General features: G+C 46.4%; 1 protein-coding gene across 2 annotated transcripts in view; it reads right to left on the bottom strand.

Moving 5' to 3' along the window:
* Prkcb (protein kinase C beta) overlaps positions 1–27395 on the bottom strand; it is a 327890-nt gene extending 300495 nt beyond the window's left edge. The window contains exons 1-2 of one of the 2 annotated variants that reach the window (XM_076942168.1): positions 27012–27395; positions 25985–26016 (exon numbers count right to left, since the gene is read on the bottom strand). In XM_076942168.1, the coding sequence (XP_076798283.1) occupies positions 25985–26016; positions 27012–27184 (205 nt within the window). In that variant the 5' untranslated portion in view covers positions 27185–27395. The remainder of the gene's footprint in view (positions 1–25984; positions 26017–27011) is intronic. The other variant, XM_076942171.1, reaches the window with a different exon arrangement.
* Between the last annotated feature and the right edge of the window lie 263 nt (positions 27396–27658).

The following is a 27658-nucleotide window of genomic DNA, read 5'->3' as shown; positions in this document are numbered from 1 at the left end:
CAAGTTACCTATTAGTATTATGACTAATTATTAGTCATAATAACTAGTATTAGTATGTGTTAGTCAACTTTTGCTATGTAAAACTGCAATAACAAGCAGCCCCAAGCATCTTCAGTGCTTAGTTCTTGCTATCACTACATGTCATAGCGATTTCCTGTGGCTCTGTTCTACATGTCTTTTCCATCCCAGGAAATGGACTTTTCTCAGTATTGTGGCAAAAGAAAAAGAAAAAAAAACAGTACCCATACCAAGCAATGGTTCTTAAAGCTTCCAAGTTGATATAGAATATGCCCCGTTAGACCACTGTCTAAAGCATGCCCCATGGCCAAGCTCCACATCAGTAGAACAGGAAACCACATCCCTCTTGCAAGCAGACACTATAAGTCACAGAGCAATGGGTATGAGATTAAGCAAGCAACTGAAACAACAGGCAGTTCACCACACTGACATTGGACAAACCACTTAACCTTTGTTTCTCCATCTGTGAAACGGGCATAGCTACTTCAGAGTCAAGTTCAATAGATAGGAGTTCTCTGCCCTAACTCACCCATAAGATCCATCGTTATCTAAAAAGAAACTTAGAACTAAGACCTCAGGAGACCAACGGTGCTCAGAAGTTTGGGGGTGAGAGCTACGGAGAAGAGTCTTGGGCAGAGATAGAGCCCAGCATGTTACACAGTGTTGAGGCCATGAGCACCAGAGAAAGAGTTAGAAGTTGGAACAATAAGGCCTAAGGAGAGAAGCTGGCTTACAAAGAGAACATCCACACTAAAGGAGAGATCACAGGTGTTTTCAGAATGACTTGCATCTTCCAAATTCTTGAAGCATCTTGTGATCAAGCTTAATGAAGGGGAGGATCATTCAAAACCCAGGCAGGGGGAAAGTGGGGGAATTTCCAAATGAGTTGGGGCAGGAGGTTATGGGGACAAGTTTACTCCGTCCCCTCTTCGTCCCTATGTGGGAATTTTAGGCTGCCGTGGTGCCACATGCATAATGGGAACAGTCAATTCTGCAGGGTTAATAATAACAGAGGTGCGGTCAGACTGAAGCAAAGGACAATCACAGCCACTCTGTCGGCCATGCTGGTCCTTGACCGCTGTGGCTGAGTCTTGGTTTTCCCTGTTTGAGCCGTGCACACTGTCTTGCATCAGCCACAACTGCACTAGCCTTATCCTACCATTCAGGGGCCTCTTACCCCGGGTTATGAAGATTGCCTCACAAACAGCCCAGAAGCAAACGCAGGTGGACGTAAGGTGAGCATCCTCAGAACCTGGGCCACCTGTCACCTGTCACCACCTGTCACTGCACAGGGGCTTCTCAGTTCTGACACTAAAGAGAAAAACCTGGAGGAAGGCTCAACAAGTCAACCTAACGGTAACAGAGCCACTAAAGACACACATCCTTGAGTTTTAAGTCACGGCTCCATCACCTTAAAGCAAGTTAAATTTCTGATCCTGGCATTATCCATCTACCAAAAAGAAACACTAAACTATGTAACTAAGAGGTGACATTAGGTGACATGATGCACTTGCTCTGTCTAACCCTGGGCCCAAATAAATGCTCAGTAATTAGAAACTCTTACTAATGCCAGAACAGGCCCCAGAGAACAGAAGCTCATGTTTTTCAAACCAACATTTGCCCCAATTCCAGAGGCTATAACTCATACCTCCTGTGGAAGTCTTGCATTTCATTTTTGGTCTCTATGTGGGGATGTGGGTTAGTGTTTTACTCTGGGGAAGCTGTAGAGTTCATCTCTCCTGGCTTTGCCTATGAAGAATTTGCAATTCTCTTCTAAGGACCCGTAAAAATACAGGGTGAAGACCCCAAGCCTGCCATGTTGGTTATTTGTGTTTGTCCTGGTTCATTTTTATCAGCCTTGTGCCACTCCAGTTCCTGGAGCAACAGTCCCTTCCAACAAGCTTAGCTTTGGAAGGTTCACAAAGCGTCGGTCTATTGGTCCCATTTTAAAGTCGAGAAAACAAAGGCTCAGTGGGATTAAGCATTCCACCTGGTGCAGTCAAGGGCTGACTCTGAAAGCCCAAGCATGTGTAGCTAACATCGCAATTTCTAAAAATGATAAATGTATGTGGATCACAGGAACATCGGCTTCCCTGACCCTTGGACCACAGGATAGTCCAGCAAAAGGCTCTGTCCATGTACAGGGAGACCCTCAGAAGGCAAGCCCAGAGGGATAGGCACCCGATCAAGATGCATCGCCATTTTAGTGTGGAGGGCGTTTTTTAGCAATCAAGTCCAGCCCACCCTCCTGCTGGAGGGCGTGTCATCAATTACTTGGAAATGAGATGAATAATTAAACAAGACAGCTCTCTAGAGAACGGGCATCTGGCTCCCAGTGAAAGGCTAACTGTGTTTTGGAGCAGTTTGCTATGTGGCTATGTCTCCTTGGGTTTTCAGAGTCAGCCCTTGACTGCACAAGGTGGAATGCTTAATCCCACTGAGCCTCTATTTTCTCACCTTGAAAGTGGGATCCACACTTTGAGAATCTTCCGAAGCTACGCCAACAGGAAGGGACTCTGTCGCTCCAGGAACTGGAGTTGGTGAAAATAAACCAGGACAAACACAAATAACCAACAGGGAGGGCTGGGGTATAGCCCAGTGGTAGAGCGCTTGCCTCTCAGATAGCAAAACCTGCTGGGGGAGCAAAAAGAAACTGCAGGAAGGAGGTGGAGGCTCAGTTCCTTGCCAGTCAAGGCAACTGCTCGCTAGCATCAAATGCCATGTCCCCCTCCCCAACGCCCTTTTCCTTTATATTGGCAGAACTATGAAAGTCTGATAATGTCAGAATCTTGGAAAGGCACAGTGACACAGGAGCACGCACGTGCTGTTGGTGTGAGGGGGACAGCAGCCCAACCACTATGAAGAACATTTGGCAAAAATCTATTAAAAGCTGAATCACGATAGCCCATGGCCAAATCGTTTTCAGGAACTAGAAAAACACTTACATATGTGTGAGACATATGTGTAATTCCAGAAAGGACCATAAATGTGCCTGCACCAAGAGGGGCCCTATTGCTGGAGAGAGCCACTCTGCAGAACTCCACAGAGACAGTTTACCCACACATAGCTTCTGGCAGGAGAAGGGGCCTAGACTGGGGCATCAGAAGAGCCATAGTGTGTAATTTATTTTAATTAGCTTATACCTTTGCATCTTTCACAAACTTTTTTTTTTAACTACAGCAAGACAATTCACCCATGGTTGGTCACAAAGCCCAGCTACCTCTAGCATCAGGAATGAATGTGCCCATGCTTACAGACCAGGCCTGAGGCAGGTCCCACTCTCTACTACTCCCAGACCCTCTAGGTGATTTCTCTCTCCTCCCAGAAAACTCGCCACATCTGGCTTGAGGTTGTTCTAATGACCTGGAGAGGCTAAGCCCTTCCCCGGTGGTGATAGTTAACATTTTTAATGTAAGTGATTTACAGCCAATGACATTAATTGCTGTTCTTACCCATTTAAGTAGGGTGTGAACAGAGGCAAAGGCCTTAGGGGTGGAGAAGAGGGAGCTCCAGGCTCTAACAGGGAACCTGGAAGAGGTTCTGAACTCAGAAAGAACAGGGGTGGCGGTGATGATACAATGTTTAAAACAAATGCCAGCATGACAAGACAGTTTCTTCTTTACTCGGAGCTTAAGCCACCCTTCCAGAACCTTCACTCAGCCCAGCCTAACCTCAAGGGCAGAGTCCATGTCCACGTGTGTAGAATCAGACCTACCTATGGCCATAGAGGGAGCAGTTGACCACTGACGGCAGGGCACCAGAGGAAGAAATAAGCATGCCACCAAAAGCCTGTTCTGAGCTGGGCTGAGTATGGTGGAGCACACCTCCAGGAGGTGGGAGAGAGAGATGGGGGTTCAAAACCAGCCTAAGCTATATAGCAAAACCCCACCCCCACTCAAGGGCTATTCTAAGCCATATGCTGTTTGTTACACTAAGAAATCTCAAAGACACAAGTCATAAAATATGCCCTCTCCCCCACTTAGAGATGGAGGACTAGAGAGGACTCTGCCTTAATCCTTTCTATTTGCTCATCGTCTCCAGAAATACAGGGGCTGCATAAGAGCCTTTTCTTCTCCCTGAACTTCTCATAATCTGCAGTGATGGCTCTGTGTGTTACATTGGTGGTTGCTTGTACATTTGCTGTCTAGTCTCAACCAGAACGGAAGTTCCATGAGAAACCTGGACTTTACATCACTTTCTCAGTGAAGTGGCTCTGGGATCTGGCACACAGTAGGTGCTTTTCTAGTGCTGCTCCATGGATATTTTATAACCTGAAAAATGAGAACACCTCCTGAAATAGTGCCAGAAGCCTGACAGAATGCCTGGCAGGAGGTGCAGCTTAGACAGAGATGGCGACTAGGAGAGGGGACAAGAAATGGCCACCTTGGAGGAACCACTCCTGTTCTCAGTGAGCATACAAGATTTTACCAGAATTCTTTGCTGTGACTTTGTGGGTTCCTTACAAGTTATAATTCCCATGCCTGTGGTCCTTCAGTGGGAAAAGACACTTTTACCATGTACTTGACCTATACTCTCTATTAGTAACTGGTACAGAAATAAGTCCTGTAACTTCCTCTTTTATTTAAAAAAGGTAGTGGTGGGAACTGAACTCTGAACTTCCTTCTGCTAACCACAGCTTACTACTGACTTTTACTTTGGTGAAAATACTGTCGGATAAATAATAACCAGTCTCCTGGTTGGTGCTGACAGCAGGTTTCTATGCACAATTTCTTTCTGGAATGTTGCTTACTGCTTGCAACCTTTATTCAGTAAAGGAACCTGGCCAGCAGTTCTCCTTGGACAGAAGTAAAACTTGGCTCAAGGCCACCGTGAAGACACCCACCTGGCCTCGGGCTGCTGCCATTCATTGAGTAGGCACTTCCCAAATGAGACTGAGGCCAACCAACCCTCAATTCTCAAGCATGTGTCTGCTGTCAGAGACCCTGAGCAGAGACTCCATTTACTACCTCCGTGGCATGGGGAGAGTCTTAACCACCTGGGCATCAATTTCCCCAAGAAAGAGCTTGTTTCTTGTGCAGTCAAGCAAGATTCAGCCAGATTCGGTCTCTCTGTGGAGAACAAACATAAACTGTGGGCAGTTTTTTTGGGTTTTTTTTTTTAAGTGAAAGCAAAAGAAAGCAGATTCTGATGGGGACATAGAAACTTGAAAGGGGGGAGTGACAGTTTTACAGTTTTTACCCTTAAAACAGACTGCAGTCAGCAGTTAAAGCTCCAAATTTAAAAGATAAAAATAAAACAACAACAACAAAAAACTAGGCAGAGGAGACAGCTCACTCAGTAAAGTATGTAGCACACAGGGGTGAGGACGGAGCTTGATCTACATTCACATAAAGCCAAGTTTGATGGTGTGTACTTGTTAGCTCAGCCCTGAGGAGGCAGGTCCTGGGCTCACTGGTCAGCCAACTTAGACCACATGGAAAGTTCCAGGCCAATGAAAACAAAGGCTTTCAGTTCCATGTCACTAAAAACAAGGCAGATATCACCTGAGAAATGAAACCTGAGGTTATCCTCTGGCATCCACATGCATGTGCACACACACACAAAAACACACACACACGCATACGTACGCACGCACACATACATACATAATAGACACACATGCATGCACAAACACATTTTTATTTTTTAGTTCTGGAGTGCATATCAAAAAGATAGATTCCAGGTCACCACTAGCTGCTAGATAGTTACTAGAGAGCTAATAGATAGTTAACAGATGATAGTTAACAGATAACTAAGAGGTAGCTAATAATTACTTCAAAGTAACACCAAAAGAAGAGCATTACAATTACAATCTGTGTGCAACCCTGTCCAAGAGTCTAATGAACTCAGGAAATGTGTGTGCATGAGGCACCTTGAAGAAGACAAGGATAAAACTCAGAATGGAGTTGGCATCTGAGCTGATGTTCCCTAGATAACAAACTAGCCAAGCCAGTGAATGATTTATTTAAAAACAACAAAACAAAACAGAAAAAAATTCTTCACTGAAACACAGAAAAATCCAGAGTTTTCACAACATAATATTCACAATGTCCAGTTTTCAGTCTTAAATTACTTGACATACAAAAATATCTAAGGAAAGATAACTCCAAGAGACAGTTAATCAATCAAGGCATGGGGAGAGGGAAAAAAACGCTCCTACTGTATTGTAGCAGCCATCTGAAATTTCAAGAGAGGTATTGCATTCAGCTGCAAGTAACAGAAATGACATATCTTGAAATGACTCAAGCAGTAAGAAAATTAACTATCTAACAAACAAAATTTGAGAGTTTCTCTCCTCCTCTTCTCTCTTCTGCTCAGCACGCCAGCCCTGTCCCTCTGACAGACAGTTGCCACAGCTCCACACATAACATAGGTACCACACAAAGTTCTTAAAACTGAGCTTTGACCCCGTGCTCCCCTCTTTTCTCATTTGTACATCATTCTCTAACAATATGGTTCTTTTATGTGTGTGGGGGGGGTGTCTTTGTGTGTGTCTGTGTATGTGTCTCTGTGTATGTCTATGTGTGTCTCTCTGTGTGTGTGTGTCTGTGTGTCTGTGTGTGTGTGTGTGTGTGGTGTGTGTGTCTGTGTGTGTGTGTCTATGTGTGTGTGTGTGTGTGTGTGTGTCTGTGTGTGTGTGTTCAGGTAGGTAGGTGGGTAAAAACTTTTGAGGGTCCAAGAAAGAAGACACTGGTGAAGAAAAAACTGGGAAGACCCTGAATCTTTGCTGAGCCTACATAAGTACCTGATTACATCCACTCTGGAAGGAACAATCTACCTCCTGACATTTGTTAAAGTGTTCATTAGTAACAGCCAAAGAATCCTTAAATAAACGAGAAATGTTTAAAGTATTTACTTATTTATGTAAGTGCCGTATTTGCATGTAAACCCACATGACAGAAGAGGGCATCAGATCCTGTTATAAATGGTTATGAACCATTAGGTGGCTGCTGGGAATTGAACTCAGGACCTTTGGAAGAGCAGTCAGTATTCTTAACCACTGAGCCATCTCTCCAGTCCCATAAATGAAAATTTTTTTAAACACTAGAATTGAAGAACTAGAAACATCTCATATAAATAGAACACAAGCATGAAAAATATAATGAAAGTGACCATTAAATTTCCACCAGGAGTGTGGTGACTCCTGACTCTGATGCCAACACTCAAGGGCAGGAGGATTGTGAATTCCAAGCTACTCTGAGCTACATAGTGAGTCCTTGTCTCTTTGTCTCAAAAAGACAAATATGGGGATGGGGGAGAATAAAAGGAGTAGAAAGAGAAAAAGAGAAGCAGGAGGGTGTTTTAAAATATGTAACTCCGAACTCCAGTATTCCCCTTACTAACTAGAAGAATTGTTTTTAATTAAATACTCTGTAATCTCATATTGTTTAATGTCATACTTCATTAGAACCCTTGAGTACCTCCAGGAATATGGTTTAGATACTTTTAAATATTTCTTTGTATATTAGTTACTTATACCTGCATCTCTGCAGTCACATACAGAAACAGCATGAGAGAACAAAGTTTGTGCTCCCAGTTTCCGGGCATTTCAGTCCATCATTGCTAACATGGGAAACCATAACTTGTATTTTAACTCCCAGATTGTGGCTTCCTGATTTGTCTGGATTCCCAGTCACCTCTGGATACATAAGACCTGGGTATACCACAGGTGTTTGAAACTTAACACACTCAGTACAGAAAATAATGTCCTTCCTCCAGCTCAGCCCTGAGGCAGACAGAATCCTCTCCACCAAGTCACTCTGCCTCAGGGTGGCTGCCTTCGCATCAGTCCTATCCCGGTCATTTGCACAGGAGAAGACAGAAGCTGAGGACAGAAAATCTGTATAAGGCCACGGGCTTGAATTCACATTCAATTTCCATTTGTTCCTACTTCAGGGGAGCAGGGGCTCCTCAGGCAAGAGTCTTCACCTGGGCTCTACCCCTCTTTCCCTGCAAACGCATTTCCATCTGCACTCTCCCCTCTGCCTTCCTCAAGCCCATCCCTACTCAGTTTCTCTAGTTTCCCCTTTCACTTGACTTAAAACTCAGTCTGGGCCAGCAAGATGGCTCAGTGGGTAAAGGTGCTTGCTGCCAAACCTGATGACCTGAGATAGATCCATGGGTCCCATGTGATAGAAGGAGAGAACAACCCCCACAAAGTTCCCTCTGACTTCTACATGCCTGTCATGTAGACACTTGTGCATGCATGGGCACACACACCCCAATAGTAGTAGAAGTAATAATAATACAAATATGAATATTAATAAAAGAGATCGCAGTCTCAAACCCTAGGAAGAGCTGAGCTGGTCTTTGAACCGAGCAGTCGGTTTGTCAGGGCTGCCTCCTTGCTTTCCCCTACCGTCAAAATCTCTTCACCAAGTCAGCCTACCCCAGGATCTTCACCGCTTTCCTCCAGTGTCTCTTCCGCCTTGCTCCTCCTCCCGCCTTGCCCACTTCTCTCTCTCTCTCTCTCTCTCTCTCTCTCTCTCTCTCTCTCTCTCTCTTTCCCTCCCTCCTTCCCTCCTCCCTCCTCCCTCCTTCCTCTTCCTCAAACCTCAGATGCCAACTTAGGCTCCATGTCGGCCTTCTTGAAACCCTGTGGCCTGAGCTGTGCCCTGTCTTCTGCCCCTGCCCTCCTAGCTCTCATGAGTGCCACAGACCCTGGTTTAAGGTCTGTCCATCATCCTGCTTGAGGGCAGAAGCACGCATTGGGTCTTACTTCCCCTATACTACACCAGTGGGTGAACATGCCAGATAGACCACCCTGTGCCAGCAGCCCCCTGTTATTATGGTGTGTGTGGGGGGGAAGATTTCAGATGGGGAGGAAGATTTCAGTCTTCCCACACCCTGCTATACCCTGGCTGCTATCAGCGAACCTGTGTATCTAGGAACATGGCTGCCTTGGTTGGTTACTCTGTTCACATTTAGAAAAAGCCTCAATTTATGATGGTTCAATTTACGGAGTGCGTTGCTCTACTTTATGCTGGTACAAAAGCAGCAGAGCATTCACTAAAACCACATTTTGGATTTTTGAGCTGTGAGCCTCATCCAGAATACAGAGCTTCATACGATGCTGAGGAAACACTCAGTAGTGTGCTGGTTGCTAAGCTGTGCTGTTCCGTAGGTTAATGGCATTGACTTTCAACTTCAAAGTATTTACAATTCACAGTGGGGTTGTTGAGCTGTAACCTGCTCATAAGTCAAATAAACATCTGTCCTTCCTGGCTCTGAGGCCTTGGGCAGGCCACTTAACACCTCTCGACCCCAGCTCCTTGCAGAATTAATAATGGACTTGCCTCCTACGGTGACTGGAGGCCCTCCTCCTATGGGCCTCCAGTGGGACGGGTGAAGCATCCAGTTCAGCTCAGCTCTGCAGAGAAGTATCAGGTCCCACTAAAGAACCTACTGTGTGCAATTCCTTTCCTTCCAAATGACTCGGGAACTTGCACAGCACTCAAGATACCCTCCTAGCAGAAAACTTAGGCATGAAGAACTCAGCTGCCTGTAGTCATAGGAATATTGAGAAACTTGAAAACAACTTTCCGCAATCCTTACATACACTAAGACTAAAATCTACTGATGGTCAAGCTGCCTCAGTGGGGAAAGTGAAATGGAAACATCGTTTTCTCCAGACACCATCCACTTCCCCTCAAATGTTGCTTGTTTCCCTCACAATGGCCGCCTCAGTCTGCCAGGCCTCCTTTCTAGACCTTCCAAGGCCGTCCTGGGCCCTTAACTTTGGTGGCTGGCAACTCAGACTCTGATTCAAAGAGATGTGAATTCAGTCTGAGCTCTGCAGTTCTTTAAGAAATGCTTCTCTTCTCTAAGCCAGTTCCCTCATATATAAATGGAGATGATATTACTGACAGATCTTAGCGGAAGGTGAACACTCAAAGGGACAAAATTTGTGAAATGTCAGCTCATTGAAAGGATTCAAACATAGGAGCTCACCATTGTTGTCACCATCATCAACACCATCAACACCATCATCACCATCAACACCATCATCACCATCAACACCATCATCATCACCATTAACACTATCATCACCATCATCATCAACATTGTTATCAACATCATCATGATCATCATCACCATCAACACCATCATCAATACTGTCATCAACATCACCATAACACCATCATCACCATCATCATCACCATCATCACCACCATCATCATCACCATCATCACCATCACCACCACCATCATCATCACCATCATCATCATCACCAACACCATCATCATCAACATCATTACCATCAACACTGTCATCAACATCATCATCATCACCACCATCATCACCATCAACACCATCATCTTCCCCATCAACACTGTTAACACCACCATCATCAACACCATCATTGTCGTCTACACTGTCATCAACACCATTATCAACATTACCATCAGTACCATCAACATCACCATCAGCACCATCATTAGCAGCAGCAAGGATACTATCTTCCCCATCAACACCATCATCATCATCATCATCACCATCACCACCACCATCATCACCATCATCATCACCATCACCATCATCATCACCACCATCATCACCATCACCACCATCATCATCACCACCACCATCATCATCATCACCATCATCACCATTAACACTATCATCACCACCATCATCAATATTGTTATCAACATCATCACAATCATCATAACCATCAACACCATCATCAATACTGTCATCAACATCACCATAACAGCATCATCACCATCATCATCACCATCATCATCACCATCACCGTAACACCATCATCACCATCATCATCACCATCGTCACCATCAACACCATCATCTTCCCCATCAACACTGTTAACACCACCATCATCAACACCATCATTGTTGTCTACACTGTCATCAACACCATTATCAACATTACCATCAGTACCATCAACATCACCATCAGCACCATCATTAGCAGCAGCAAGGATACTATCTTCTCCATCACCACCACCACCATCATCACCACCACCATCATCACCACCACCATCATCACCATCACCACCACCATTACCACCACCACCACCACCACCACCATCATCACCATCACCATCACCACCACCACCATCATCACCATCACCATCACCACCACCACCATCATCACCATCACCATCACCACCACCACCATCATCACCATCAACACCATCATCTTCCCCATCAACACTGTCATCAACACAATCATCATCATCACCACCATAGTTACTGTCATCACCACTGTTGCCTCCTCAGTTCCAGAGCACTACCTTCCTTTTAAACAATGCTAAAACTCTGTGTTTAGATCGTAACTGTGTACAAGCTTGGGAAATCTCTCAAGTCTTTGTGGTTCCATTTTTCTCAGCATGTTCTGAGAAGAGGAGCAGTGGCTGCTGCACGGGGCTGATGTACTGATTAAATGAGTTAATATATGTAAAGTACTTAGAGCAGTGCCAGGCACATGGTGAGCACTCAGTAAATGTCAGCTTGAGTCAGCAGCGTTAGGAATCTTACTTGAAGATGTCCAGGAAATGGAAAATTCCTTTGACTCATCTGTCCAACAAATCCAGGCCCTTCTAGGGACTGCAGAATCTCTCTCTCTCTCTCTCTCTCTCTCTCTCTCTCTCTCTCTCTCTCTCTCTCTTCCTCTTCCTCTCCCTCTCTCCTCTCTCCCCACTCCATTTTCTCTTTCCCCTCCCTCCTTCCCTCTTTCCCCTCTCTTTCTCTCTCTTCCTCTCTCTATCACTCCCTCTGTCCCTCTGTCCCTTCCTCTCTCCTCTCTCCCTCTACTCTCTTTTCATCACCCCCTCCCTAACCTTGATTTAATTTTTTTTTCTTGGACTTGACTTTCTGTCCCATCTGCAGCGTTCTGGCCCCCTATGGCCCTTGGGCCCCAAATCAGAGAAAGCCAGAAGGGAAAGAGAATGAGGCCAGCTGTCATTTGGGCTGCCACCTACCCAGGGACAGCAGAGAATATAAACACACACTGAATTCAAGCTCCAGCTGGAAGCAATCCTCTGCAGAGTCCCACCACAGGGATCTGACCCACCTTGATGCTGGCACACTGTGCGCACCACCCCTCCGCACTGCTCTGTGCACCCCTACACCCTCCCTCTGGGAAGGTTCTGCTTCTAAAACACCTCTTTCCCAGCCCACATCACCCCCATAAGTAGTTCCCTCTCTCTGCAGTCTCTGGACACCTCTTGTCACACATCTGACACTTAACCCCAGCAGCAGGTCAGGCCAGGCAGTTCTACAAAACCACTCATTCCATTTGTAAGGATGTGATACACTATACTTAATATTTGATTTGGAAAAAAAGTAGCTTTGTCTGCGATATGTTAATGCTCAAGGAAGATGACCAAAATAATCTTGGGGTAGTGTGTTAGAGTGAGAGGGAAATCCTAATTATGAAGAACTCAAAACAATGAGTTTATATCCCTAAAAATAAATTAAGCCTCCACAGACCATGGGCCAACATCACGAGCCTCCAAGGCTTCTTCTCCATGCTCTTCAGGGTGACTTTCAAACCATGCTGTTGACCCACGGTAGAAACAACATTTACATCTGACCCAGTTCACCCAAGCCTGCATAGGAACACATGAAATAAAAGATTCATGAAGCCATACTTACCCTTCCTGAGGCTGATACATTCTGATATTTTCTATTCTGATTTTTCATAGTGTCCGTGACTCACTAAGTTGATTCTGCGGCCCTCCGGTGAGTGATAAACCAGAGCAGTGAAAATCAAATGTTAGAAGAGGGGCCGGGGGGACGGCTCAGTTGGTAAAACGCTTGTTATACAAGCATGGGGTCCTGAGTTCAAGCCTCAGAGCCCATGTAAGAAAAGATGGTGTGTTCTTGTAATCCCACTGCTAGGGAAACAGAGGCCCTGGGAAGAACCCAAGCTGGCACCCAGACAGCCCATCCTAACCACTGAGTCCCGGGATAAAGAGATCCTGTCTCAAAAAAAGAAACCAAAGTTGAATATGCCTGAGGAGGTTGGCCTCTGTCCTCCATGTACACATGCACCCACAGTCTTTGACGATGTGTTTGTTTGTTCGCCCATTTGTTTTTGTTTATCTTAAGGCAGAATCTCACTACACAGTCAAAGCTGGCATCCAACTTCAGATTCCACGTTCTCACCTTCTCAAGGTCTGAGGTTATACACACGTGCCTGACAATCTGTAAATCTCTCTCTCCCTATGTCTGTGTGTATGCATGTGAGTGTGCATGTGCATGTGTGTGTGCATGCATTTGTGTGCATGTGTGTGTGAGTGTCTGTATGTGCATGCATGCTTGTGTGTAAATCTGGGGGGCGGGGTGCGCATGCGTGCACATGTGTGGTGTTTTCCTGGATTTCAAATGCAGAATCTTGTGTACTTAGGCAAATAATCTACCACTCAGGTGCTTTCTCAATCGCCCCTGCCCTGGGAAAGCAGACTATAGCATTGTCTTCATTTCGGAGACAAAGAACGAAAGACTGCAAGTAAGTGAAACACCCAAGGCCCTGCATGTAATGAAGAAGCAGATGTCTGAACGCATGCCCTAACCAGGCACAAGACCGTGTCTACGCCCTTCATGCTTCTACTGCCCCGAATGCCAGAGGGTATTGCACAGACTCCCTTGCATGTCTATCTCCTTCTTGAATCTCTGTCCCCTCAGGAGCAGAGGCATGTGCTCCTCGCTCTGACTCTCACACTCTGGATGCAGTGCCAAGTGTCTGGGGGTAATTGATCATAGAATCCTGTGGTAATGGTGGAAGAATTCAATGTTCTGAGCCTTGGTTGTACTCTAAAGTGCAGCATCACACTTGGCTCCATCAGTTCCCTGCTAGGACCATCATCGCTAGGTCTGAGCAGTAAGCGTTTACACTGTGGCCTGCTGTAGGCTCAGGTTCATTTCAGGAAACCGACACTAAACTGGAACATGTTTCAGAGATACATTAAAATTGGTGTGCTAGATTCCAAAGACGTCCCAGATTATTCACAGCTTCCCCCCACCCCATCAAAAACAAGGTCTATTCTCTCTTCTATTTTTTTTTCCTTTATTTCTAGAGTGAGCTTACATTTTGCTTTTGTTAAGACAAGAAGCCCCTCCACCACCTCTGAGTGTCCCTTCAACTCATGTGTGGGGAATGCATTCACCACCTCGAGCCTAAGCTGGGAGGGACCCACTAGATAATGAAGAAAAATCTGCCATGTCCCACACATCCTAACTGAGGCTCAAGTCCACAGATAAGACCAGCCAAGAACAAACTGCCAGGTTGAGCCCAACCCAACTTAATGACCCCAGGAACTAGTGCTCAACAAAATCACTGTATTTACTTTATCGGTCTTTGTTATGTGATAATGAATCGTTGATTTGGGACGCTGGAAGAAAAACTTAAATACAAAGAACGGTAAATAAAAGTATTCTTGCCTAGCCCTGAGTCAGCCATGGTGTTCAGGATGCCTACACACATAAATCCCAGTCTTTAAGGACTAGAAAGATGGCTCAGTTGTTTTGAGCAAGTAGAAACTCTTACAGAAGGTCCAGCACTACATCAGGTAGCTCATAACCGCCTTTAAACGGCAGCTTTAAGTAACCTGATGCCCTCTTTTGGCCTCCACAGACACCTGCATTCGCATGCACATATGCATATCGATACAATTAAAACATAAACAAATCTCATTTTTGACAACTGGTTTATTGAGAGACCCGGAAATTCTAACAAGAACCAATTGTTCAAACCGCTAAAAAACAGTAAGAATGTTACCTTATCTCACTCTTTAAAAACAGACAAAGCAGGATGTGAAGTGAATAAATAAATTAATGGGGGTGAGGGGAGGGGTGGACAGACAGAACTTGCTTTCCCCTCAAAGCGCACCAGGTAAGGTACAGGGATAAAATGCTTCACATCACAGTTTGGCTGCTCATGTGCGAGAGAAGACAGGATGCAATGTCTTCTGTCCCAATGGCAAGAAGGAAAACCGTGACTTTGGAGGCTGAGGAAGGGTTGACTGTGTTCACCAAAATCTGTTTCCCTTTACTCCCAAAGACAGAGATGGTCACTCAGTTCTACCCACTCTTTTCTTGCCCCACCTACAGCCAGCGTTGCCCCGTGCCTGAACTCTGATCCACAGATGTGAGCAGAAGTAACAGGTGTCCTTCCAGACCAGAACGGTTGTGGAATGAGTGTGTTTTCTCACATGTTCTCTCCCCAACCCACTGGTCCAAGGAGAGAGAACTCTAGGGCCCCACATGAAGGCTCTCTGGTCAGGATCACCTGCATGGAGGGTGGGGGTGGTGTCTAAGATGCAAATGAGATGCAAATGTTCAGTTAAACCTCAGAGACTCTGAGGCTTATCTATTACAGTAGCTTTAAGAGATTCCCACTAATACCTTGACTAATAGAGAGTTTTACATTTTTTAAGTTCTAAATATAGTTTGTGAACTCCAGTTCTCCGAGGATTAACAGAACTAAATTATTGGGTGGGAAAATTGTCAGAAAGCCCTGGCTTCTTTATTATCATTTGCAGCAGATAGGCAACATTGAAACAGGAAGCAGATGTCAAGGAGACAAACAGCACCATCCTTCAATGGTGACGCCAGAAGGTGCCTGTCTCCCAGAAAGATGTCACTTCCGTATGCAAAGCTGAAAAGCCCCAGCTGACATTTCTCGGGACCAGCCTCAGTAGCTTAGAAGCCTGAGTCTTTTGGTCTAGTGTCATTGATAGGTGCCTGAGACAGGAGGATTGCAAGCCTAAGGCCAGACTGGGCTAGCAAAACCCTGTCTTCAAAAAGTAAAATAAAGACTTCCTGGGTAAAATGGCCAATTAGCAGCTACCTCCTGTGGTGTAGTAAACAGGAAGCATCGAGATCACAAAAGATAGTCTTTATCCTGAAGAGAGAGAGATGGGAGAGCACTGGAAAGCAACCCCAAAGGAGGAGGCCCTGGAGAGCACAGACAAGCAAAGATTGAGCCATGCAAAGGCATAAGAAGCAAGGTCTTGGGTGCCCCTCCCCAGTAGAATGAGAATCAAGGGCTTTTTTTGAAAGGTAGGTAAGGTGGCCCTGGTCAGTAGAGGCCAACAGTCTTACTCATGGATGAACGGCCAGTTCTCATGACCCTCAAACACAAACTAGCAGTCTCAATGTGACAGTGACCTCTCTAGTGTAGTAGGTCAGCAGTGGAGAGGAGATAGGTTTTCTACTCCTTGTGTGTGCCTCAAAGGACTGCCATCAGCTGTCATATTGAAAGGGATCTTCTTGCTTAAAATTGAGCTATGAAGGCGGGGGAAGGGACTTAAAAATAAGGAACAATCATGAGACAGAGATCCTGGGCTTGATCTGTCACTGCCTGAGAATAGGTGACAGTCAGGGGAGACAGCCTTGGAAAGAAGAAAATCAGACTGGCTTCAGGAAGTTTAGGCAATGAAGAGCATGATGATGGTGAGTTCAGGGTTAGCCTGGGCTGTTCAGGGCCTACCTGGGCTATTCAGTGAAACTCTGTCTGAAACACACACATACACACACAGAAGGGTGGAGAGGGAGAAGGGAGAGAGACTATATATATATGCATTCTAAAGAATGGTTCCCTCCAATACAAAGGACAGGGTGATTTCCGACATAAGAACTAGCCTTAAAAATCATAAACCAAACAAAGTCTTTCAGATTGCAACTTCCAGCTTATACACGCTCATTCCAAGTAGCTTCAGCACCTATGAGACCAAAATATTTCCCCTGAAAGGTAAAAGAACCCACACTGAAAAGGAGAGAGAAAGCCCAGCTCTCAGGAGGTGGAGGCAGAACACAGCCTGGGCAACTCAGAGAGCTGGAGGCTGGTCTTGACTACTTGAAACTGGTGCAAACCACCAAAAGAAAAATGAGAAAGAAAAAAGGAAGAATCGGAAATCTGTTTGATGTTGAAATGCTATCAATACATTTTCAAAAGTGGGCAGATGGGCAATCACAGGCCTCAATTCAACTAATTAAAGCTTCACTAGGCAGGAAAGGGTTTCTGAGAAAGCCTGACACTCACCCCTTCTCACAGCACCTCTCTTGTCCCTGCTGAGCTGGGCTCTCTCAGCTCCACCGTCAGCTGCCTTGTTGCTGCCAACCAGGACGGGATCAGCACATCCACTCCCCAATCACCTCCTTATAGGGAGGACTCATCTCACTGCCCCAACAGGACTATAACCCAGAAAAAAAACACGGATAGGACTCAACCAAGAACAGCAACACCCACCATGCACGAATGAATTTCTGTGTGTCAACCAAGATGCCCATGGAACACTTGACAAGAGCCCTGTAAACCAGATTCTGTCCCCACTTCCCTTTACCCAGGAGAAAACAGGAGACCCAAGAGGCTAAGTCAAGGTCCATAGTAAAAGACTAAGATTTAAACCAAAGTCCTCCACTTCTTTGGGCATGTGTGTATGCACATATATGTGCATGCAGGTGTGTACATCCATATGCATGTGGAAGGCAAAGTGGATGTGAAATATGCATGTGAACAAGTGGATGTTCAGTGTCCTGTTCTATCCGTCTCCACTTTATTCCCTTGAGTCAGAGTCTCTTATGAACCTGGAGCGAGGCTGGTGGTCAGCAAGCTGCGGAGATCCTTGTCTCTGCCCTGTGCAACTCCAAGGTTACAAGCATTCAAACTCCATCTCTCATGCTTGTACAACAAGCCTCTTAACACAGCTCCCCAGCCCTAAACCGAAACCTTTTCTGTCCCCCAAGCACATACCTGTCACCATTGCCCCACATGTGCTCTATCAGCATGTGCTGTAGGGTGATTGGCAGCAGCAGCAGCAGCAGAGAGAGAGAGAGAGAGAGAGAGAGAGAGAGAGAGAGAGAGAGAGAGAGAGAGAGAGAAAGAGGAGTGGGAGGATTCCTTTCAGAGCAAGAATCATTTCTATGGTCCTCTGCACGAAGGGACGCAATGAAGAGAGGCATCCCTATTGTTAGCACCACAAAAATAACCTAGTAACCACCCCCCAAAATAGAACAGTCAACAATGTGGTGGACATGAAATTCCAAATGTTTCTTTAGGATTCAAAACATAGCAGTGGTCCCTGTGCCCTTAGCGGCTATGTCCCTCTCGCCCCTCAGTAGCTGTGTCCTCCCTCCCAGCCTGGAATTTCAGGATCTGAGTCACAGCTGATTGTTTCAAATGGCATCTCACCCTGGTCCAAAGCATTTGGCCACTTCATTACCCATATACACACACATACACACACACACACACACACACACACACACACACACACACACACACACACATCACCTCAAGACAATGACACAAGCACTTCCTAGTGGCCAGGCTGCCTATATCAGATCCAAACATTAGAGCATGACTATGTGACCTTCTTCTCCCACCAGCTCCTCCCTCACACACCCTTCTTCCTGTTCCCTGCAGGCACCCTGTTCTCTCTCCTCCATATCTGCACATGTACTCTCCTCTGTCTCCACCCCCTTGTCACTCTAGGAACTCCTACTCTTATGGTAAAACTGTTCCCAAATGTCACCTATCTGTGCAATCCTTTCTACCTCTCTCCAAGGAATAGACGCCACACTAAGTGTTTTTACACCCTTTATAGAACACTCTATTACATATCAGAACTAAGCAGCCATGTGATATACTTCCTTCACAAGAACTGTGTCTTCTTTCTCTTCAAAGTCCCGACTGCAATGTAACCGTGCGCTATGTGTTCATTCTACTCTCTACCTTCTTGCCCTTCTATTTCAATGCTAATTCCATGAAGGCGGATTCTCTGTTCCTTACTCTGCGGTCAGTGCCTAGAACAGCACAGGATACGTGGTAGGCACTCAATGAATACTTATTACATGAATGGATAGATGGAAAGATGGGTGTATGAGGGGGGGTGGATGGAGAAAGGACTAAGCATACAGCCGGATGTGTATTTTCTTCTTAGTATCATGTTTTACCTGCCCCCAGGAAACAGAGTCATGAAGAGACAGAATCATTGGTGGCATGTGCCTGTAATCTCACCACACTGGAGGCAGAAGGCTGAGACATCTGGACCTCTCAGCTTCCTCCAGCACTTCCGAGGACTTCCAAGAAAATCACTGAAGCACCCCTTGCCTGGTCACAGGGAGGTGCAGCTACTACTAAACAAAAGGCAGGGGTAGAACAGGACTGACTCAATGGTGGGTAACTGTGGAAAACAGATGAATCATCAAAGAAGCAAGATGCTCTGCAGGAACAAACGAAAATGCCCTCCCGCTCTCACTGAGAACACACGGTGGATATTTACTGGGTTGCAGGTCTGTGTAGTCATTAAAGACATATTAGTACCAATGGGAAACACTCTCCCAAATGAAATCAGAAAGATGAGAAGAGAGCCAACATAGCATCTTTCTCCATCATGCTTCAATGCTATTAACCGTGAAACTACTTCAAAAACATCGCTTCCAAAAGAGAAAGAAACTGTAAGGCAGAGGGCTAGTACCATACAGTATCTGGGGCAATGCAAGCAGCCTCAAGTCCCTGAAACTGGATTTCAGCTGACAAATCCCCACGATGCCCACTCTTTCTTTGTATTTATGTTCCCTTCTCCCAGCTCCAACTTGATCTACCACCCCTGAAATTGTCTGATTTCTCTGCTTTAGAACAGCCACCTCAAACTGTAACCCCTAGACATAAAGGAAGTCAGCCTATTATCTGAGTTACTATGAGGATCTGGAGCTCTCTGGCTGTCACGCTGAGACTTCATCTTGAGATCCCTTGTCCAAGGACTCTCTCCTAATAGTTAACATTCAAACAGAAGGCTGGAGGCTCCCCCAGGAATGTCTCTGAGATAAAGCCTCTTGCATGTCTTTACATACATCACAGCATATGTTGTTAGCCCTGGATCCTTGACAGCTCAGAATGGAGCATGAGAACTCGGGCTTCTTTAGATGGAATGACCCCAACTCTACCTGGAAACATTACATAGGTTAGCCTCTCACAAAACACTCTTGCAGCATCATTTGTGCTAAGTCATACCTCCTCTTCCTACACTACCAGATAAGGAATCTTCACAGTAGCATGCACTGTCGTGTGCTGTCACCAAAAAGCATTCCAAACACATAGAAGTTGGTCACTGGGTATGTTTTTAAAGGATGCATGGGTGGCTGGAGAGATGGCTCAGCAGTTAAAAGCACTGTCTATTCTTCTAGAGGGTATGAGTTCAATTCCCAGCAACCACATGGTGGCTCACAACCATCTGCAATGGGATCCAATGCCCTCTTCTGGTGTGTCAGTGACAGGATGCTAACATACATTAAATAAATAAAAATTTTTTTAAAGATGCATGGATGGATAGAAGGATTGATGAGCAGAAGGATAGATATATGCACGGACACATGCATGAATGGATATGTGGGAAAGTGGGTTAAAAAGTGTCTGGTTAAAAGACAAATTTCCCATGAGATTTTCAAGCAGACATCACACTTCCAAATGTCATACGTAAACACTGTGGATGTTGTAGTCTTTATTTAAAAAAAAAAAAAAAAAGCCCTAACATTCTATCTATGGAATATCACACAACTTCAGCTAGAGAGATTGGGTGAGTGAAGTCAATAATTTCATATTACAAAAAAATCTGAAAAATGGCAAGGGCCCCAGTATTGGAAAGCATCAACTTACGAGGGTGAACTTTCTAGCTGACCCTGCTGCCTACCAAGAACAAACTGGTCTGCAGAATCAAAAGACCAGACATGAATTTGAAATGGCACTCAATAATTTGACTCTCCGTGGCTGAAAAGTAGCACCATGTACAATCTCAAAATTATGACATACAGATCTATTTTTATATGTGTGTGCACATGTGGGGTGGGGAAGGAAACAGAGACAGAAAGAAAGGGAAACAGGGAGAGGCAGAGAAAGGAAAGACTCCAATATTAACATGGATGTAAGTAATTTTCCTTTTAAGATTAATTTTTATTATCTTGAATTATGTGTATGGGGCAGGGCACATACATGTGAATGCAGGTACCTATGGAGGCTGAAAGCATGGGATCCCCTTGGAGATGCAGTTACAGGTGGTTGTGAGTCATCTGCTGTGGGTGATGGGAACTGAATCTGGGTTCTCTGGCACTCTCTGAGCAGCTAAGCCACCTCTCCAGCCCTATAGAAATTAACTTCAAATGCTGAGCTGTCTCTGACCAGTCACCCTCTCATGGCTTTCCCACTGACTCCAACACGCTATCTTTATGCTTTACCTGGTCTAGGTGGGGTGTGGATGGTCACTAGGATTGGAAATGATATATTTTTGTACTAGTGTCCAAGAACCTGTATATCATACCAACCAGATTTCCAAAGGTCATATTTTCCATCTTTCCTTGGGAAGGTGTTCCACTAGTCAGTAACAAAGCTTCAGGGAGAGAGTAAGAGCATCCCAGGCCGTGTTTACCACTTTGCAGTGTGCCTTTGCTGAGTATCAGTTTGCAGAGAAAGTTCAAGCCACACGTAAGTACACAGAGAAAGGTGTGGCCAAAATAAAATTACCTTTTAGTTACCATTTCCCTATATTCTCTTGTTTTTCAAGTTGGGGGATGGAACCCAAGACCTTGCTTGTGATTCCACTGAGCCACCCCTAGCCTCAATTTATGTAAATGTTGATTGTTGTTTTAGTTGCATATTCTAATCTGTATGTGTTAACAATACACTACATTAAACTTGTATTCTATAGCATATCTACTGAGAGAAAACAACAGTTGTAGGTTCATGTGATACTTAAGAGCTTATAGTCTTTCTTTTAAAAAAAAATAATTCAAACAAGGAGCTAAGAACATGTTTTTGAATTCACTCAGGGAAAGGAAAAGAGCTTTCTTGTTAGAATCATTAAGTCTAGTTCTTTATAGTCAGAAAACCAGAGGCATGGGGCTTTTTCAGAGAGTCCCAGGCAAGTTCAGATCTTTCTCATGAGGGAAGCCATGTGCTCTGGATCCAGACACTGAAGTATATACTGGCTGATATTACCCAAAGTCTTCAGAGAAACACCCATCTAAGCACATGAAACAGGCACAGTCATCTCACGACTTCCAGTAAGCTCTGCCCCGCTTTGACACATTTTCCCACCACTAATCAAGTAGTGATGATCACCTTACTTTGAGTTGTTCACACTCTCTGCGGATATTTCTCCTCATAGCTCTACAAAGGAGACACTGCTGTCCTCTTTCACCAAGATGGTGGACAAGGCTACAGTGTGGAGGACGGACTCCCCAAGGTCACGCAGTGAACAAATAGAAGATCATCGATCAGAGTCCACTTTTGTCTGGTTCCAACCACGTGCTTTAAAAATCTAGAACTGAACATCTTAATGCTTCTCTATTTCTACTGAAATGACTTCCAAAAAAAAAAGATTTTCCTTTCTGCCAAACTGCAAAGTCTTTCTTTGGATAAAAGTTGACTTCCTCCCAGTGATTAGTGAGTTGGTTACAGTTTAAACACAGCATGCAGGTTCTAGGATTATTAAGAGTGCCTTGGAGAAAGAAAGGTCTGTCCTGCAGTATAATGGGTCCCATTTCTAATCCAAAATTGTATGCAATTTCACAAGAGGGATTCTCTGTCAGCAGAGGCAATATCAAAGAAAGAGGGAGGAGAGGCGGGTAAGTCAGTGGCAGTTAACCGAGAGTTTTGTCCTTTAGCTGTACAAAAGCAAGAAATGTATTCTTAAGAAAGCTTCCCAAGTCTATAAAACTCGCAGTTCCCTATGGTTCCTGGATGTTCTGTCCTGCACCCCGATTTCCATGACAGCTACTGGAGCATAGGGGCAGTGGCAAGGGCTTCTTGGTCTTGGAATCCTCCCACACCCTTCTGTGGAACCCCAATCTCTGCTTCCTCCACCCTTGAGATGGAAACAGCCCTCCCTTAGCTGTTGGCTGGGAATGTGCTACCTGAGCTAAACACAGCTGCCCTGCAGGTTCACTTGCAACAAGGAGTGGACATGGCACTGGGTTCTAGCCAATACATACAGAGTATATAGCAAAGTCTCTCAAGGCAACATTCCTAAGGACCATTGAAAATGATGTGTCTTTTGACTTACTTCACCCCTTTCCTGTTCCTACCAGCTAAAAGGAGACCTGAAGCCTAGAGAATCCAGCATCTTCTTGAGCTGTGAGGTAAATATTGCTCCCTGGAACAGCAGCATAGAAAACTGAAGGACCAGACCTCTGAACTATTGGCTTAGGAAAAAGAATAAACCCTGTTTGTTTTCTATTATAATGTTGCTCCTATTTTAAGTAAATTCACTCTAAGAAAAAGTATCAGGTACCAGGTATTGGAAATAATCATATAAAAGGAGCTTGTCTGTGGTTCCAGACCCTGGAACAGCAGCATAGAAAACTGAAGGACCAGACCTCTGAACTATTGGCTTAGGAAAAAGAATAAACCCTGTTTGTTTTCTATTATAATGTTGCTCCTATTTTAAGTAAATTCACTCTAAGAAAAAGTATCAGGTACCAGGTATTGGAAATAATCATATAAAAGGAGCTTGTCTGTGGTTCCAGAATCAGTCCTGAGCAACACTGGGTAGCAATGATAAACTCTCCTGGCCTTCTGGGCTGTGCCTCATTCTAAGCAGCTCAGTTAAGGGCCCATCAATCTGCCCCACCTCCTCTCCTCCCACCCCCTCTCCTCCCACCCCCTCTCCTCCCACCCCCTCTCCTCCCACCCACTCCAAGTCAGATGGAGTAGACCTTCAAGACAGTAACAGAGGGCCAGAGGGCCAGATGTTCAGAGCGCTAAAGGGTGGAAAAATGAAAAGAGAAATAATTTTTAAAATACCCATCTCCCCACCTTTCCTTTTGTTCCCTGGAACCCAGGGAGTCAAGCACACTAGGCAACCATTCTACCCAGCTTCTGAAAGTCTTGTCCTTAAAGTTGATCATACTTTTTTGAAAACTTTCATTCTGATTTTTCTCTCATTGTGCCAAAAAAGAAAAAAAAAAATCCTAGGCTCTGAATAAAAGGATCTCCTGCTCCATATGTGCCGTCCCCCGCACATCCCAAAGCTGACTTCCCCAGCCATCAGTAACAGCAGAGCAGGTGGCACAGGAGAGCCGCAGAAGTAGTGTTTAAAAAATCACCCCTGACCTTGGCAAGAGACAAAAACAGAAACCAACTCATGCAAGTGAAAATCAACCTCACAGAGATTACAAAGACCCAACATCGAGCCAATTCGTGGAAGTGAAAGGAAACCTCACAGAGATTCCACAGACCCAACACCAAGTCACCATCAGTGTTGTGTTTGAGTGAGTGAGATAAAATGTTAGAAAACCATCTAGGCTGTGCCACTGGCCTAACTTGCTGCCACCAGCAGAGACCTGACAGTCCTTCCATGTGCTGCATAAAACTGAGGTCTTAGCCGAGGAGGCTTCCCCAGTCTCACACCAGAACTCAGTAAGAGCCTTCAGCTTAGGGTATCTGGGCACACACACTAGAGGTCAGCAGTTTGTGCACATCACAAAGCCACCTCTGATTGCTGAGGTCTTTTTAATTTTGCCTGCAGAGTAATGGTGCAAGGCAAAGTTGTCCCTGGGCATTAAGTCACAACTCAGGCTATTCCAACCCATAAGAATCCTTATCCAGATTTAAGGACAGTTCACAGAGTGAAGGACAAGGTCAATTCGACCCTGAAGATACTTGTATTCCCAACACCTGGAAGACAGAAGAACATCCAGGTCAAGGTCAGTCTGGGCACATAGTGAATCTGAGAGAGAACAGGGGTGGGGGAGATAGGAAGGGGAAGAAAAAGGTAAGAGGGGCATGGAAGTGGGAGGAGGAGAAAATACAGAATCACTTCTGACTAAACCCAACCACACCTGGCCTAAATCGGGGAGGGGGAACAAACCAGTAAATTCAAGAGGCTAAGGGGGTCAGAAGTAGAAGGCCAGTGTTGAACAGAAGCAAAGACCCAAATGTATGCCCTAGTAAGCAGATGCCCTCAGTTCCAAATGATTGCTCCAGCATGAAAGTGGAGTTAGTATTCAACAAGTTGAAGCCGTGTGTGTGTGTGTGTGTGTGTGTGTGTGTGAGAGAGAGAGAGAGAGAGAGAGAGACAGAGAGAGAGACAGAGAGAGAGACAGAGACAGAGAGAGAAAGGCAGAGAGAGACAGAGACAAAGAGACAGAGAGACAGAGAAATTTACAAACTATTTATGGCATTCTAAGGGTTAAACAAGGCCACATCTTTAGAAAGTCCATTTAAAATCTATCTTTTCCCCTCTCCCATTTTGTGTCAGAGCCTCTCTGGCACAAAGCTAGCACTTTCCTGAGCTATTCCTCAGCCCACAGTCCATCTTGTAGGCACAAACCCTAGAGAGGCCACCAAGTCTCTGATATTTAATTAGGCACCCCTGGTTGAAATCATGGCTCTCAAGCAAGAATCAAGAACCCAGGTAAGCAGTCTCTTGGAGTCCTTCTTGTGCCTCCTCAGATGTTAAAAAGGGCAACCTCAGGCAAGATCCCAGAGGCACCCCATCTGGAACAACCCCTTTCAAAGAGAGAGGAGGCCCAGGGGAAACCACAGTTGCTTTTCTAGGGGGATGCACCATCTGCAGAGGAGGCAGCCACCTGCAGAGACCTCTGCAAAGCAGGGGAAAGAGGCAGAACCTCCTACTGAGAGGTAAGGGAGAGCAATGAGCAAGAAAGGGCTGGAATTAGGAAGAAAGAGGTTCCTTCCACACACAAGAGTCCTTGAAGACATTTCATTTCTTAAGTAGGGCTGGCATCCCAAGAGAATGCTCAGACAGCAGAGGGATGGATGCACTTTTTGACTTTTAGGGCCTTCCAGCTCCACAGGCCTTTCCTGGATGGTGCATCATTGGCCCAAACACACACCCCTTAAAAGGACCCTTTGGTGGTGAAGGATTCCTAGCCTGGGAGGTCACTCTGACAGGCAGGATTACTTCACTCTGCCTAACTCTGCCTTGTCTGTGAAGTCTGTTTTATTCTCTCTTCCCACCATTGGCATCCACAGAGCCTACCTTGACACTGGAATCCCTGCTTCCCGAAGCCCCTGTAAAAGCAACAAGGAGGATTATCAGTCTGAGGGGTCCGGTTACCAGCTAGTTTCATACGGTCACCCCCCCCCCTCCTCCTTCCCACTGTCCCTCTACCCCAAGGGCAACTTCCTAGCTACAGCCCGGTCTCCAAGGTGTCTTCCACCTTGGGTGGGATTGGGAGGTACACTACGAGAGCTTGGCAGAACCCCCACCTCACATCTCCCCTGCAGTACAGAGAAGACTACGACCACCAGGTGGCGGGATGCGAGGGTGCATTTCCGTCCGGGTGGGGGCGGAAGGCGGGCTGGATATTTGCCCAAGGAGATGCCGGGAGTACCCTCAAGGAAAGAAAAAAGGACCTGTCTAGAGGGAGGATGAGAGGGACTCCACCGCGATGGTGTCTCTGAGGGATTGTGGTGGGGAGGTCTCCCCATGCTTGGAGGGGCAGGGGAAAGAAAGGGGCCCTGCAGCGACGTGAGGGTGAGGACTGAGGAATGAAAGGGGGGCTCAGGACTCTGGAGGCGCAGTAAGAGATAACCCAGGGCGCTGCTCTAGAGACACAGAGGGAAGGATGCTCCATGCCCCGGGGAAGTAGAGGGCACCCCAGGGAGCTGCCCCGGAAAGGAGGGGTGAGGGTGAAAGCGCCTCAAGCCCGGAAGAAGGCAAAAAGATCGGGAACCCCAGGCGAGAAAGACACCCGCGGAGCTGCCCTGCCGAGGAGGGACAGCCACACTGCGCTCTGAGCCAGGTGTCAAAAAGGTGCCTGCAGCGCTGTCCCTAGGCGCTCGGGCTACAGAGTGCAAGAGGACAGGAGGCGCCTAGCGGCCAGCTGTCTGGGACCAGAGGACCCAGCACCTGAGGGATTGGCCATCCGGGAGCGCAGGGCAGAAGGGTCCAGCGGGTTGGGGATAATCACACTGCTCCTCCCCCGGGGGCAACAACAGGGGTCCCCATGCGTGTCGCTGCCCTCTGGGGCCCCAGGCAGGTGGCCCGCGCGGCGCACTCTCACCAGATGAAGTCGGTGCAGTGGCTGCAGAAGGTGGGCTGCTTGAAGAAGCGGGCGGTGAATTTGTGGTTCTTCACCTCGTGCACGTTCTTCTGCCGGAGGGCGCCTTTGCGGGCGAAGCGCACGGTGCTCTCCTCGCCCTCGCTCGGCGGCGGCCCCGCAGCCGGGTCAGCCATCTTGCGCGCGCGGGGACTGGGGGTAGCCCCGAGAGGTGGCGGCCCCGGGGCGGCGGGACCGCGGGGCTGCAAGCCCGGAGAGGCGCGGGATTAGGCGGCCGCTGCTGCCGCCCGGGGACCGCAGGGCCGCGCTGCCCCTTCGCGCCGGCTCTGGCGGCGGCCGCGCGCGCGTAGCTGGGCTGTCACTCGCCCAGCTGCTGCCGCTGGTCCAGCTGTGCTTGGCACCGCTGGCCCCAGCTGCGGGGGAGGGAGGCGGAGCCCTGGTGTAACCCCGCCTCCCTCATTTGCATGGAGCCCAGGCCCCGCCCAGAGCCGCCAGCTGCTTTACATATCAGCACCACCAGCATACACACACACAGAGACACACAGATACACACGCACACACATACACGTACACTGCAACCCGCAGGCCTCCCAGCCAAGTGTTCTTAGCCGCAGCGCTGCGGCGCGAGAACGGCAGACTGCGCTGGACAG

Source organism: Arvicanthis niloticus, chromosome 1, assembly GCF_011762505.2.
Source record: "Arvicanthis niloticus isolate mArvNil1 chromosome 1, mArvNil1.pat.X, whole genome shotgun sequence".
In the NCBI taxonomy this organism is placed as follows: Eukaryota; Metazoa; Chordata; class Mammalia; order Rodentia; family Muridae; genus Arvicanthis; species Arvicanthis niloticus.
This window is presented reverse-complemented; position numbering and strand designations above follow the sequence as displayed.